Source organism: Amborella trichopoda, chromosome 4, assembly GCF_054954075.1.
Source record: "Amborella trichopoda isolate Santa Cruz 75 chromosome 4, AtrichopodaSantaCruz75HAP2 v2.0, whole genome shotgun sequence".
Taxonomy (NCBI): Eukaryota; Viridiplantae; Streptophyta; class Magnoliopsida; order Amborellales; family Amborellaceae; genus Amborella; species Amborella trichopoda.
This window is the reverse complement of record NC_142339.1, coordinates 48,708,502-48,725,236: the sequence shown is the minus strand read 5'-3', so window position 1 is coordinate 48,725,236 and position 16,735 is coordinate 48,708,502. Positions and strand designations below refer to the sequence as shown.

Here is a 16,735-nt window from a genome sequence, read left to right as displayed (position 1 = left end):
TGATCGAAATGTTTGTTTTTTTTTTTGTAATCCATGATCGAAATGTTTGTTTTTTTTTTTGTAATCCATGATTGAATTTTTTGTAATCCATGATCGAATTGTTTTTTTCTTTTTTTGTAATCCACGATTGAATTTTTTGTTTTTTTTTTTTTTGTTTTTTTTTGTAATCCATGATCGAATTTTATGTAATCCATGATCGAATTTTTTGTAATCCATGATTGAATTTTTTGAACATTTGTGATTTTTTTTTTTTTAATCCATGATCGAATTTTTTTTTGTAATCCATGATAGAATTTTTGGAAAATTTGTGATTTTTTTTTTTAATCCATGATCGAATTTTTTTTTTGTAATCCATGATAGAATTTTTTGAAAATTTGTGATTTTTTTTTTTAATCCATGATCGATTTTTTTGAAAATTTGTTTTTTTTTTTTTTAATCCATATTATTCAAAGAGAAAATGAGAGAGATGATGATTCTGAGACCACCCTATCCCAACCATATTATTCACATATCGAGTCCCAATAGCAACAGTGTAGGGATGAGCATGACAATGCAGGTGAGCATGAAGGATGGACAATCTTCGGGGATTTTAGATTAGGAACACAACAAAACACTAACACTCAGGGATTTGGGAATAGTCAGACGCCTGCTAATATCGATGATTCGTTTTTAGATCGAATCAATGAATTGTTAAACGAATTCAATCAATGGCACCAGCGTGACCAAGAAGAACAATAACGTCGTCTATCATTTTATTTTTAGATCATATGTTACTAATTTTATGCTTTATTGTAGTCCATGTATGTTGATATACTTATTCCATGATAATTATATGTTTATCCTTTTGTGTGATGTAAATTAAATGCTGAATGTTGGTTCATGCAGGGAAACAACATATCAATATTCGCATATTCATTCAAAAACATGAAAATTCTTAATGGAGTACCATCATTTCTTATTGAATTCTTAAAAAACAATATTTATAATGAATTTTAATAAATTTTTCGGATTTTTTTTTAGCTTTATTCTTGACCGATTCACCCGATTCTCGATCTGGATCGCCGATTCGTCGATCCGGATCTGTTTTTTGGAAGCTCGATCCGGATCACCGATCCGTTTTTTAAACCATTGGGTGAAACATTAGACACTTCATCTCTCAAATATAATTTGATAAATTTTCCTTTCTAAGGGCTGAAAATTAATGGGAAAAACCCCATTATTGATATTTTAAAATTTTATATTGTTTATTTTACATTCAAGTTCCAAATTTTGTAATTTTTTATTCCCAAATTTACCTGAGAAAAAAATTAGATGGGATCTCCTAAGTTCTCCACTCCAATCTACCTTTTGGAGTGAGATCCGGGCATCCCGCCGGTAAAATATACGCCGAACGTCTAAGAGGGTAGAACGTATATAAGCCCCTGGGAGCTACATCTTGATATTAATTAAAAATTTTCACTTGATATAGGTATTTTCTTTTATTTATTTAGAGTTTTTTCAACAATACACAAACACACACCTTTGCAAAAAGAGTTAATACTCTCATTGTATCACCCTCATTTTTCCAAGTCAATAAAAATAGCAACTCCTTATTGCTTCCCAAAATCTCTCTCTCCATGCTTTTTAGTTCCCTTCTATCTATTTATCTCTTTGCAACAAAATTATTTCTTTGAAGCAGCAGATTCTTTGGCCAGACAAAGTACAATGTAAGTGAGCTGTTGGCCTTTCCGCCCTCGTCCCCTCGTATTCTCTTTTTTTTTCTTTTTTTCTTTTTTTCTTTTTTTTTTTTCTTTCCTTCCTTCTTCCATGTCCTTTCGGTATACTTTTCATTTCTTTTCAATGAAAAAGTCATTAACATTTGAAAAAATGAAAAAAAAACTGCTTCCTTGAAGAAGTTTCCAAAAAAAGATACAATACTACTCACTCCTCTCCTTTCGCATTCATTAACTCTCTCTCTCTCTCTCTCTCTCTCTCTCTCTCTCAAATTTTTTTGAAAAACCAAGCACTTGGTTATTTTTTTGAACATTGCTAGCCTTCAATGTGTTGACAAACTTTGGCCCTTGGGTTTTAGTTACATAATTCAAAGCAATTTGGGTAGTTAGTCCTGGATTTGTTTTCCTTTTTGTTTTCTTTCATTGATGTATCTTTAAGTTATTGAACTCCTTGGGTTTGTCTTTTTTGCTGTTCTTTTTTCTTTTCTGTTGGTTTAGTTTGATGGAATTTGAACTTCGAAGTGCAAGGTTAGAGAGAAAGAGAGAGAGATGCTTGAATTTCAATGAGCAAGGTTGCTAGAGATTTTAATCCTCCGAACACAAAGATTGTTTTGCAGTCAATAGTTTACTCAAAAAAATGTTGCTTTCAGAATTTGGCAATGGCGTTGTTGGTAAAGAAAGTTAAACATTGAAAAATGGGTGATGTAATAAAGGTCTCAACCTTAAACGGTAAGAGCAAGGTACATAAAATGCAATTTCAGTGCCGGAAACTCCTACGATGACCTATCTTCCCACCGAATTATGAAATTTAAAACCTAAAAAATAGTGCAGGTCAAGCACATCAATCGATACTCTAAAATTTTGAAAATGGACGGTCCATTTGTTTACACAATGCACTATGTTTTGGATTTGAAATCCCTTGTTTTTTCATTTCCGTAGGTTCGAGGTTGAGATGATCAATTGTAAGGTTTTTCAACATCAGAACAACCTTTTCAAGTGGATTTTTAGGTGCATCTTACTTATATAGTATAACCTCTTATACAAACTTCTTTAAAAATAAAAAAAGGTGGGTTTGTATAAGGTGTCAATCTTATGCTATGCAAAATAAAGCGCAAATCATTGAAAACTTTACTATGGCTTGAAAATCCATGGTCAACCCTAATTACGAATTTTAAAATGGTGTGGATCAAGCAAATTTACAAACACTTGAAAATTTTGAAAATAGACGGTCTAAATAACTTAGGGTGAGGTTTGTATAGGGCTCTAAACAATCAAATTAGAACCTACCTTCAAATAGTATCAAGAACTGTGGTTTCAATACTAGAAATCTTTGTGATAGCCTTAAAATATATTTTCATTTTTATTTATAAAGTTTAAAGCTTCAAAAATAGTGTAGATGGACAAATCTATAAAGGGCGCGGTCTGTATGGAGCCTAGGCTCTAAACAATCAAATTAGAGCCTACCTTTAAATAGTATCGAGAAATGTGGTTTAACACTGAAAATCTTTGTGATAGCCTTAAAATATATTTTGATCTTCATTTATAAAGTTTAAAGCTTCAAAAATGGTGTCGATCGATAGATCTATAAAAACTTGAAAATCTTGAAAGTTGACAGTCAAAAAATGCATTACAAAATACATAATTTCCAAATCTTGAAATCAATTTTTTTCTCATGTCCATGCATCTTGAAGTCGAGATGATCAATTTGAGTATTTTTGGGCATCAAAACAATCTCTTCTAGTGAAATTTTTGATGTGGGCTCAAATGTGATTGTTTAGAACCTTGGCTCTATATACACTTTTCCCATCTATAAAAGCTTGAAAACCTTGACCTCTTCTAGTAAAATTTTTGAGGTAGGCTCCAATTTGATTGTTAGAACCTCGGCTATGTATAACCTTTTTCCAATAACTTATAATTGCTTTTTTCTCTTTATACCAATATGTAAATATATCTTGAAGTCAAGATTTTAACTTTGGGATACTCTTATCTGCTAGATTTTTTAGATGAGCCTTACATAAAAAATTTCAATAATAATAACAAAAAAAAGAAGGAAAGGGAAAGTTGAATGTTTCTCAATTACATTAGTTTGAAGGAAGATTTTCTTCTTTCCTTCAGTTCCACAAATTCAACCTGTGAGCTTCAAGGCCAACTCGGGCTGTCGCTGATACCGCTAGCAAAAACATATATATTTCAAAAGGTTTGTATGAGGTGCTCACCTTATACTGTACAAGTAAGGTGCAACTCTAAATTTTGCCGGAATATGTAATTTCAATGTCGGAGACCTTACAATGACGTCAAATTTAATGTTCAATCCTAATTATAAAATTTAAAACTTTATGGTGCAAATTAAGTAGATCTAAAAATACATGAAAACCTTGAAAATAGACCGTCTAAATGTTTTGTAACAAGATGCACAATTTTTAAGATTTAAAATTCTTTTTTTCATAATATATGTAGAGATCAAAATCAATATGATTAATTGGAAGGTTTTCCAACTTTGGAATACTCTTTTCTACTTCTATAGTATAAGATTGCAGCCTTATATACATTTATTTCACGTTAGGGTGAGATTTGTATAAAATGTCAACCTTAAACTATGCTAAACAGTTTTGGTACCACAAAGCCATGCAATGATAGGAATACGTATTGTTATTATGAAATTTAGCATTCCAGAAATAGTGACGATCAAGCATATTTATAAGCACTTAAAATGTTGAAAATAGACTTGTCCATATAATGTGTTAAAAGAAAAAAAGTATTTTTAAAACTAAAAATCCCTTTTTTTCCTGTTAATGAATCTCAAGGTCGAAATGATTGATTTGAGCGCTTTCCAGCATAAGAACTTTCTCTAGTGGATTTTTTAGGTGCACCTCATTCATACAATATAAAGTTGACACCTTATATAAACTTTTTCCTTAGCTTAAATTAAAGTAAATATTATTTCTTTTTATGTTTGTGAATTACATTTTTGTATTTTAAATATTTATGTTATTTCATCTCTTATCAACGCTTTTCAATCATGTGCTTCTAACTAGTCATTCTAATCCCTTCTTTGATTATAAATCAACCAACGTCAACAACAAATCACTGTATAAGCACAAGCAGATCCACTGTTTAAACAAGCAGTTGCACAAAAATTCAATACCGACTCCTGGAACGTGTTAACCGAGTCCCAAACCCAAGAAACACTTGGAAGGTTAAAGGATTACCATTTTATCGCGAGCCTTGCCATGCCAACTGACGGGTCCACTGTATTTCACAAAGCAGAAATCTTTACATAGATAAAAAGCTGCTCACATACAACTTACACATGACCCTCTAACTGATACTAAATAGAAAGGCGAACCCACTAACTGGTAAATACAAATGGAAGTGAGAGCATCATCAACCAAAAATTGAAAACATTACAAACCATGACAAGATACACCTTGACTGAAGTTTTTTTTTTTTTCTTTTTCTGTTTTTCATTTTCAGTACGTACAAAGAGCAGAACACTGCCACTGTGATATCTAACCTTCCATCATCTTGACTGGGTTTCCTGATGGAGCCTTGTCCTTGGGGCCTTGTGAAGTTGTGGTTTTGGATCCATCAATATTATGAAGCTCTTCTACGAGCTGGGAGCGTCGTTGCTTCAATAAACCCAATCGGGTTGTCAATTCAGCCAAAGCCAAATAACCAGCAGGTTGTCGTTTATATACTTTTCCCTGATGTAGTCGTAGGCGCAGAGTTAACTCACTGTTCATTTCTGATAAGATTGATTCAGAAGCTCTATTGAAAATTTTTACAATAATATGGGTTATCTTACATGACAACAAAGATATTCTTTATTTAAAAAAACAAGAGAGGAGAGATTCTATCAGATTGTCACAGATAGCAAGCAGTTTTTACCTCTCGTTGCATGGCGGTTTGCCTATTTGTTTCCAGGGTTGATGGTTCCTCGAAAGTGCATCTAGGAGAATCTGTGAGGCTCATTGAGTTAGGTTTCTTCTTTTGGGGAGGGTGTCGCTTTTGAGTGGAAGGCGATCCTTGTGGTCTTAGATTCTCCCAGTCTGCTCCAAATAGAACATCTTGCTGCAACAGCAGGAAGAAAAATCATATACCCATTTTTTATATCTTCGCCATTACCATTGAATCAGTTACGTAGATGTTAAAAGTTCGGATGGCACCATATTCTAAGAACTGAACTAGGCTAACAATGATATTTAATACATTTAACACGAGAGAGAGCTGAGCAATGCATCAAAGTGAACTACATGTAACATGTCACAAATGTATGAATATTTCTTAATGTCCGTATAAAGTAATTTGGATATGAAGGGTAATCTTCAACCTAATGGTAGTCCATGTCGCAGATGTAGATATTGAGGTATATCTCAAGATGGTTAAATTCTGGGCTCAGAATATCTTAAAAAAAAAAACTTCGGCAAATAGCAAAAGGCCATTTCCCAATCACGAAGTAAACTTTTCAGATGCCATAGTGAGATAACAGAAGGGATTTCTCTAATGAGGTTCCTTGTTTAATACAATGACCAAGGAAATGAAAGATAATCTTCAATCAAACATGGACTGCACCAGTCACTATTAAGATCTTCACCTTGGTCCCAGATGGGTCACGTGTAATAGCAAAAAGTGTGGTGATGAGGACATACCTCACTCTTCTGTGTGCTTTCAAGCTGATCAGTTATTTCATGATCTTGCTGAGGAAGCTTCCTGTAATGCAGTCTCTCACAATGTTAGTTCTTCAAAATATACAATGCACAAATTAAACAGAAACACCCTGATTCCAAAGAATTAAAGCATATTTCATACCAATATACCCTTTTCCAGATACACACCAGTGGTTTGAATATATCGTACTGAACATGTGAAACATAAAAACCCAACTGAAAACCTAGTGCAACAAATTTGATCCAAAACTCCACATATTTGAAGGGTGTGCGTGTTAGGAAAGAAGAATCAAGAGCCATCATATTGTGGAAAATGTGATCGCTGTACATAATTTACTATCTGAAAGTTCTAAGAGATTCCAAGAGTAGAGTTCAGAGATTTGTGTGAAGTCACCCCATATGGAATTCATAATTATCTGAATGAGTTCTTTATATGCGTGTATTATTCACCCCTTGTTTCAGAATATATTTCTGTTACAGTATGAAAAACAAGTAATAAAAAAACTAAGTAATACAAGTTACACATGATGAAGTTCATAATAAAAAAAGCTAGCCAAAATGAATGAATGTTCATAATAAAAAAGCTTAGACAAAATGAATGAAGGTTCATAATAAAAAAGCTAGCCAAAATGAATGAAGGTTCATATAAAAAAGCTAGCTAGCCAAAATGAACCATGTACTAGGTTTCTTGATGTGGTATCTGGAATACATTAACTTCCATATTCGATACCCCAAGGAAAACTATCCTGCTGCCAGGGATGCAGATTCAGATGTGAGCTCGGAAAAACAAAATAATAAGCACAATTATAGCACAATATCCATGTAAAAAGGATATTTCCATATGCCCTCCTCAAAAATCAAGCAACGACCTCATGTTAATAGGATATGATGCAAGTCCTCTGAATACACTGAATGTGCAACAAAGAACAAAGACCAAAAATAAAAGTGAAGTAGAAAGAAAACACACCCCGGCCATTGAATATTTTGTGAATGTTGATATTGACCGCATGAATTACACACAGAACCAAAACGATGCTGACGTTGCTGGTTAAGCTGCACATGAAGATCAGCAACCTTCTGCTTCAATTTCATTACATCTGCCTCTGCAAGAGCAATTTCCTCGAGCTCTACCTTTGTCTTCAGCAGGAGGAAAACCATTTAACTTCTGTTCTATACAACACTGATTATCAAGCAACATATAATATTGGATGATGCACAACAAACCTTGGAGTCCATACTTGAGGAGATTGCATATCCTTCTGATGGCATGTTTAATCCGGCCTCCAATAATGCTCTCAGATCCCTCTCTTTTTGCAGTTGCTCTTGCAGTCTTGCTACCTATGATAAATAGAAGCTGTATTAAACACACCATCCTGAAAGCTGTATATAATCCATAACATAGCATTCAAATGGCAACAGCCAATTGGTCCTCTAAGAAGCAACAAATGGTAGGTTGTATAATGCAAAAAGACAAAGATGTATTGCCGCTCATTGGTCACCATGAAATACTGCTCAAGTATGGCAGGCAAAGCCTGCTTTGTCCTATAATTTATTCACCCAAATGCCTCACGTGCTTGAGGCAGGCAATCCTTTTCAAAATTTGCATAATCAGTCACCCAAATATGCTTACACTAAGCTGATTTTCCTCTCTAATATGCTGGTTTTACAAATAACGACACAATGACTTGACATTGGTAGGAATACAAATATTTCTAACATGAACACGTACAGTAAAAACCTACTCCCTCATGCAAAAGACCTACTTAGGAGGATTTTCTAGATCAGAACTTTAGGGATCAACTTTATAATCACTAGATGAGTATTTTCAAAAAAGCGAAAGGCTTTTCAGTTCCGAAACACTTAAAGACTGTCCAAAAAGTTGAGAGTCTGCTTAATCTTAGGACTTTTTTTTTGTTGAGGTTGTTTGCTCGATAGAGGAGTTACGTCCCTAAAATTTGGGCTCCTAAATGTACTCCTACGTAGGGTTTTACTGAGGGAGTGATTGTAAAATATGCTCCGGCAGAAACATATATATTTGGGTTCCAAAAATTTAATTATGCACATACAGGATCATGATTTGCTCATATATGATGCTTTTCAAATGAATTTGGATTCTCGAATTGGTAGTTATTAATTTTGTCGTATAGCTGTAGATTTGTAAAAGATATACATTTGGATAACTACATTTCTTAGACTTTTCAAATCATGATAACAAGCTATGTAGCACAGCTGTAGATTTGCTCACAGCTTGCTGAGTCTATGGCACTCCTATCTGGACTCGACTTTTTTATCCCTCTTGGGCTCAACCCCTGATCATCGTAGGAGATGCTCAAAACATCATCACTTAGGCCTCCGGCTCCTTGCCCTTGGTACCTCGCAACAATTTTTGACGAGATTACTCACATTTGCAGGGATATAGCCGTCTCATGGAGGCATACTTGGAGGGAGTCCAACGCCCTGGCGGATCAGCTGGCTAGAGATGGAGCGCTATCAACTGACTCGTGACCCCGTGGAACTGGGATTTTTTAATATGGCTTCATTTTATTATGCTAGGGTTTTTGTATTTGCACTAGCCCTTTTTTGTATAGGACTACCATCTTGGTAAGCCTATTTTTTGGCCAGAGGCCCAGTCTGTGGGTTTCCTCTTCACTTCATGTTCTTTCTCTCTTTCTCAAAACAGTTGACATTATCAAAAAAACACATGCAAAATATAGTTTTTTTTTTTTTTGCTTCTTGAGCATTCATAGGTGAATGATAGTTATCAATCAATCTAGGTTGTCTTAGGATTCTTATCAAAATTATCATGGGTCAAGATGTCAAATTCTTGTTATATTTTCATCCACAAAATCAAAACTATTTAAGTTACATGTATTTCTAAACAAAAATATTGATTCACAGATAATTCTGTTCTACACTTTTTATTTTTATTTTTCTGTAGAACCATTTTTGGTCATCTATCACATGAAAATTAAACAACCAAACTTAGTTGCAGAGTTGGAAATAGTTTGCTGCCACAAATCACATCACATATTGATTCACATATAATTCTGTTCTCCTAGTAGTTGTAGATTTTTCAGTTGCTCCTATTTTTCAGCTAGACGTTACATGTAGGATGCCATGCCCTCACCTTTTTAGTGACCATGGCCACATCCATATTACACATTCACCACGAAAGGGGGATGTATGCAATAGTCACGTCAGGTATGACGGTTGGGCACAAGGAAGTAGGTGTAAAAACTTAATCCCTAGGTTATATTATCAATCTATCATACGAAACACACATTCAAAATGAAAATGGTTCAGATAACATGAAATAATTCGTTTCAAAATGAAAATAATTCAGATAACATGAAATAACTCGTACAAAATCACAGAATGACTGAAAAGATATTTTCATTTTGAATAAAGAAAACTGAAAGGCATTCAGAGTTTCTAGTATTTCATTAATAGATGCGACATGAGCGCCATATAAGACATGCTCACTTGCTAGTAGAAACTCAAATACCCTTTACATAAAGACGTCATGCAACATTAGAGAAAAAACAGGAAATATCATGCACATTACCAAGGAAATTCAAATTAAATAAAACAATTATAAAATGGGCAGGTAATTCTTACATCTTGCTCCAATGCTAACCGACGCTCATGCAAAGCCTGCTTTCTCCTCTCCAAGCTTGCTTGCAAAATGGCATTCTCCTTTGTCTATGCAAATTGAAAAACATTCAACGCAAGAATATGAGATTTCTTTAATAATTAGGAACATATCTTTACTTTGCAATAGTAAGCAAGTTGATACTTATAATTAACAATGGAATTTTGAACTATACCTCTTTTGCAATCTTATTCCGAAGATCGTTCTTTGTGATCTCAAGCCTCTGAATTGCACTTCTATATGACAACACAAATCATATTCATCAGACAATGTAACAACACAAACGGTAAAAGAAAGCCAACTCCAAATATCTCTACAACCATTGCCCTAATTTCCAATCAGCTCCACTGGTGCACACCAATACATTTCAAGTGACATGTTTATAAAAGAGATTCCAGAAGTAAAATTCATTTGATATGGCTAACAAAAAGAGGGATCACATCACATGCTATATTCATACAGAACAACATTTTGGTGCACGCCTTTGTAAATCTAGAAAGTCCAAACAAACAATAGTCTAAATAGTGAAGGTTATTAGTACGACAAATTAATAATGCAGAAGACCGCTTCTCAATGTAGCATTTCTATCAACGAAACTGCAAAAGATGCCCAGTCACTTTGTTATTCTCATATGGGGCAAGGAGTTCGAACTTGACATATTAACGATAGCCGTCACATTTGACACTGCCATATAAAAGCAGTTAGTTGCCTCTAATTAAATGTTTAATCAATTTAATGCAACTTACGGAAGCTCATTGTGAGAAAACTATTGCCAAACCACTAACTTGCAACCAGACTCTCTAGCTGAAAAAAATATTTCATGTCTATGCTATGCAAGGAAAAAAGTAAGCAGTCGAAATTAGATCAAATTATTTGGAGGGTTGGGCAATTTGTGTTGTGGTTTGGACTCAGGTTTCTATATTGCTAGCCTCCATTTCATCAATTGATTCAATATATTTGCAGCAAAGTGGGGAAGGAAACCATGAGGAAACATATCTTAAATTTTAAAAAAATAAAATAAAGAACGCCAAACTATAGACACCGCATGCAGCTGTGACAGTCATCTGAAAGTAACTAATACTCTCTGAAAAAAATTGAGACATCTTATTACAGCTTAACATTTAATTTTTCTTTTAAATAACTTAATGAAAAAACAATTTCTTACTAAAAGGAACTTCAGTTATGGGGGTATTATTAAAAACATTTTAAAAACTTCAAATGGTTTTTTGGTTCCCACAAACATGAAACCCACAAAGACCGATGTCAAACAATTTTTGACTTTCAAGCACATAAAACAAGCATGTCTACTCAAATTCCTAACTCCTTCAATATATCGGATCACGTCAAACTTCTACCTAGCCAGAGGACATCCCACCAAGCCTGCCCACAATAGTTTTAAATGGCTAGAATTCACTAACAAATGTCCCATACATGCATACATTACGCACAAACACGATAATCAATCACCAAATGCATTGAGGTAAACAGAAACCAAATCGCAAATATGTAAGAACTAAGAAGATACACTATAAGTGAGTTGGCTACAGCACTTACTCATCTTCACTAGAAGAATCAATGGACTCCATAGAAAGGTTCTTTCGTGCCTGTAAATAAAAATGATGAATAAATTAGACATCAATATTTCAAAAAAACTGAAATATCCTCCATTGCAGGAAAACCAGTTATCCTGAGATCTTAATGATCGGAACAAATAATTGAACCAACTCACCGAACGATTATGTAGGTAAGATACAGGGCTAGTGAATAACATAGTGCAGGTTTTGGAAAACATTAAGAACAAAAAAGATAAATGGAACTTCTATATCCATGTGACCAATTCAAGAAGAAAATTAAACCAACCACTAAAACATAAGCCAGTAGCAATGACAAACTTACAGAGGTCCGACCCCATATAGTTGGGCGCTTAGCATTTGTAACTGATCCATTGACATTGCCAGTGGATTTTGTAACACAAGATGCTGGACTCAAGCCAGTACTAAGCTTCGGACTTGCTGAAGTTGGGGGATCATCCTGAGCCTCATGAGATTCATTGGTAGATATGGTACTTGATTTATCATTTGGTGACTGTAGAGTCCCACTACTTTGCTGCACCACATTTTGATCTCCCACTGGAACAGAAGCCTCCTTTAATGAACTTTGCTGAACCACATTTTGATCTCCCACTGGAACAGAAGCCTCCTTTAATGAAATTTGCTGAACCACATTTTGATCTCCCACTGGAACAGAAGCCTCCTTTAATGAACTTTGCTGCACCACATTTTGATCTCCCACTGGAACAGAAGCCTCCTTTAATGACCTCTCAACAGATATGCATTTGTTATTATCTTCGGGGGAGTCAGCATCAGAATCAAGACCTTCAAAACCCTGCATTATTAAGGGAGCTAGTGTTAAGAGAGTGCAAGATATAGAGCATATCAAATACTCAGCATCTATTATTAGCCTACCTGAATTACACAAGAGAAAACCAGCTATATCATTAGAAATAGAGAAGAATAAATCAGTAAATGAGATGAATTTTAATACTTTAAAGATATTGGCATGCTCAAAAAGGACTTGACGCAAGGGAAAGTAACTTGAGCACCATAGACAGAACTATTGACAGCTTTCATGATGCAAACAATATTAACTTTTCATCAGGACCAGCAGTTATTATGAATTTTCGTACCAATTGAGAACCATGAGTGATGCATAGTGCACATGGACATTAAAAAAAAAAAGAACGCAATAATTGACATAATGACAATCTCATATAATAGGAAATATATGAGTCAGGGCCCACCCCATATGATATGTACCAGAAATGGGTCATTGAATAAAACACCCATTATATAGAATATAATGGGTTAGTTATTCAATATAATGGCCACCTATATAACATGCAATGTCCACAGTAAGAGGATTGAAATCAAACAAAGGGCAGAAAATTGTGATTTTTAAAGGAATGTGCACCTTTTTCAAATAATAGTAGTTATTTAATAAAACCCCTTTCAGGAAACAAAATAATATAATAAATAATAATAATAAAAATTATACTACAAAATAATAATTTCATTTATTATTTTCTCTGATTTTTTAGTTATTTTCCATTATTTTCCATTTTCCCTGACATTTGCCGTTTTTTTGCAATTTTCAGTTTTAAGTGGTACAGATTCATAATGATAATAGGCCACATGCGAGATCCCAGTATATTTGATGATCCTAGAACCTCTCTTTTAACCATTCAAATGCAATAGCACGAGGGTCATTCAGAATAAGCAACAATGCACACATAATATAACAGAACGGCAAATGGAATGAATCTATATAGCTTTCGCAAGTGGTAATATCAGAACTTAACAACAAAACTACACAGAGTAATCCACAAGAAAATGCATCACTAGAGCCCCCCTACACAAGGTACGCAATGGTTTCTTGGGGAAAAATAAAAAATACAAAGTGACAAATATAGCAATAGAGAGGGATGACTACAAGCCTTATAATCATAGAGATCACTGCCTGCGTTCCCGCTGCTTTCGCTTCGAGTCCCACTTAGAACACGCTCATGATCAACCTCTATATCGGGATCAAGGTCATGTTTTGCATCATGATATCCATCATCTGCCATATCCATAGCCTCATCATCGGTATACTCCTCACTGCCACTTTCTTCAGTTTCAGAGTATATATCTGGTGAAAGGGAATCCTTTTGCGACTGGCCATCCTGAGAAGAAGATCACAATCTTGTTAAGAAATCCAAAGGTTTCCCAAAGTATTGCAAATCAAGAAAAACAAATCCTGGCCTAACTCAAATAAAAACGTATTGGTCCCACGTAACTCACAGTATATGACATCAACCATTCAAGAAAACATTTCATAGAAATGACGAGCAACACTGCTCATGCTAAGAAACAAAAAATGAAACACAAAAATGCTATCAATAACAACATAGAGAACGACTCGTGGGGCTTCAGGTCTGATAACAATGTGGTCTTTAACGCTTACGACTACAAAATAAAGATTCCATATCATAATAATGAGCTGAACATATCAAACACCAAACAATCAAATGCTCAAATCTCCACGCCCAAATGTGAGTTTTGGTTTATTGGGACCTGGGATTATGGTTTCTAGATACGAAAGTACATTCCTGGAGAAAATTGGGTTTCAAGCACTCCCTAATAGTTTTTGCATATGTCGGTACAATGATTTTAGAAGCCAGTGAGTATCTTCTCAAGCCAGAGGTACCATTACACATTTTTGCCCTGAGTTCCTAACTAGGAGCTTTCACGTCCACGCTGGCGGCACCCTGCGATGTCTAGCAATCTTCCACTTCTGAAAAGCTTTCCTCCTTTTTTAATAAAAATAAATGTATTGCTAAGGAAAAATGTTTACCATAGTCATGCAGAGACAATCCCGTCTAATGACTATGATAATCACCAGGGAAAAGCCCTGCAACATATCTTGCAATCTTCCACTCTGCGAACTGCATTGTATTTACCATTGCATGTTGTGCTTCTTTTTTCCCATCCCCTTCTCCATAGAATAAAATGTGATAAAGTGAAAATGATAAAACAGATAATCCATAAAACTGCAGATATCAATAGCGATTGGCCTACAGAAATCTTAAAAAGCTTTCAAAGGTACTGCTTGTCCAAGTTTTTTGTCTTATAACTCAAAACAGCATGTTCTATCACTAAATTGATCAATGAGAATATGACCCTTACTCAAATATCAGGTAAATAATATTTCTTAACAGAACCAACAGAGAAAGCTGGAGAAGCATACTTCAAATATGTTTTCATACTCCTCAAGAAGAGTTGTAACGATGGCATGAGCACTATTAGCTGCTGCTGCCGCTGCCATTAGCTGAGCGGAACCATCACTATCCATATCAAAATCATCCTCAATCTCACAATCACCAGCCAACAGTGGGCGTAAAAGCAAAGGTGCCATGCAGGCTGCTACGGCTGATGGGGACATCCGGTTCTCAGAAGTGTGAGAAGCAATAGTGTGCATCATCTTAAGAACCCTAAGAAAAACAATTGGTATAAAAAAGCAGAATAAAACCAGGTTAGAGCCATATCACTCGTCATTATCAGATGGATACACTATAAACAAAAACAAGATGGAATCAAACAGATTATGTCGAATGCTCTCAATGGCAAGGGAGGTAAGTGCGACACAAGGTCATAGGTGAGGGTCCTCTCAATACTATCCTAGAGCCTTGCCAGGTGAGAAAACAAAGGCACTCAAATTGGCTTCTAGCACATAAAGAGGGTTCTTGAACAATCCTACCTATTATGTGCGAAAACAAAGGAACTAGTACACAAAAAAGGTCCATGTATAACATAACGTGTACAAAAGGGTATGCATGGAGATATATACACCATACAGATCACCTGCAAAGTTAGGACTTGTTATATAGGCACATAATTTATAGATTTAAAGAGCATCCAAGGTAATTTACAACGATATAAAGGACATTCAAAGCTTTCTATATTATATATGTATATCAGAGAAGAATATAAAGCTCAGCATGCATCTCTTACGAAAAGGACTATTGCTTAAATTCTGGCCTAGCTCTCATTGAAATCAGCAAAGCAGATTTACACACACATAAGATCTGCACTCATTCCCGTCAGCTCTCCTAAATTCCCAAGCCTCACCTCATTCTTAAACTCAATTGAGAGAAGGCTTCCAAACACGTTGGCTGGTCCATTCTAGACAAGGTCATGGGTCTCATGGGTTTCAGGACCTACCGGACGTGTTCACGGATGTGTTTTCTCTGCTTCCTTTATGGTCCTTGTAAATGGTTCCCCTCTAGGTTATTTCCACTCCTCCAGAGTGCTCTGCCAAGGTGACCCCATCCCCATTTCTTTTCGCTACTGTAGCTAAAGTTTTCAGTAGATACATCTCAAGGCTCTATAATAGGGGTCACTTGTCTGACTTCCAAATTTTGAGGACAGGTAACACCATCTCTCATCTTCAATATGCAAATGGCAACCTCGTTTTCTGCAATTCCTCTCCTGAATATTTGGACAATTTTTGGCTTTTTCTTAGGTGCTTTGAAGTTTCCATGGGAATGCCTATAAATATGGCGAAATCCAAACTTATGGGGATCCATGTCCCTCCTGATACTTTCCCTGCCTTTGCTCAGAGACTAGATTGTGCTACGGAATCCCTTCCGGCCAAAAACCTTGGTCTGTCCATTTGTGTAGGCAAACCTAGCAGGCCTCTCTGGGACACAGCCATTGACAACTTCCACAGAAAACTAGACTTGTCGTAGGGTCGCTTCCTTTCCATAGGAGGTGAAATAACTCTATTAAGATCACGCTATCCAATCTACCCATTTACTATGTGTCCCTCTTTCTTATGCCGAGAAGTGTTGTCAACTCCTTAAAAAAAAATTATAAAAAAAGAAAATTATGAAAGCCTTCTTGCGGTCCAGAGACAAGAACCATAGGGAGATCCATCTTGGGGCCAGGGATTCAAGTGTGCAACCTTGAGCACCAAGGTGGACTTGGTATCCGCAACATGCGATGCATGAATCTTGCTCTTATTGGGAAATGGTGGTGGCATTATAGCATCAATCCTGACTCTCTTTGGCGCAAAGGTTTTTTGGCAAAGTATGCCTCCAACTCCCTATCATGGTTCCCCAAAAGGAGAATCAGTTCTCGGTACTTGGGATTCTATAGAAGCATCTA

The 16,735-nt window shown here is 35.4% G+C and overlaps 1 protein-coding gene across 1 annotated transcript in view; it reads right to left on the bottom strand.

The window, feature by feature from the left end:
- Positions 1-4,937: 4,937 nt before the first annotated feature.
- The window catches only part of REN1 (Rho GTPase activation protein (RhoGAP) with PH domain-containing protein), a 32,577-nt gene continuing 20,779 nt past the window's right edge, over positions 4,938-16,735 (bottom strand). Inside the window, exons 14-24 of the mRNA XM_088865425.1 lie at positions 14,817-15,060; positions 13,525-13,752; positions 11,928-12,416; positions 11,586-11,635; positions 10,207-10,267; positions 9,998-10,081; positions 7,604-7,717; positions 7,347-7,516; positions 6,362-6,422; positions 5,601-5,783; positions 4,938-5,416 (exon numbers count right to left, since the gene is read on the bottom strand). Of these exons, the coding sequence (XP_088721551.1) occupies positions 5,222-5,416; positions 5,601-5,783; positions 6,362-6,422; positions 7,347-7,516; positions 7,604-7,717; positions 9,998-10,081; positions 10,207-10,267; positions 11,586-11,635; positions 11,928-12,416; positions 13,525-13,752; positions 14,817-15,060 (1,879 nt within the window). The 3' untranslated portion in view covers positions 4,938-5,221. The remainder of the gene's footprint in view (positions 5,417-5,600; positions 5,784-6,361; positions 6,423-7,346; positions 7,517-7,603; positions 7,718-9,997; positions 10,082-10,206; positions 10,268-11,585; positions 11,636-11,927; positions 12,417-13,524; positions 13,753-14,816; positions 15,061-16,735) is intronic.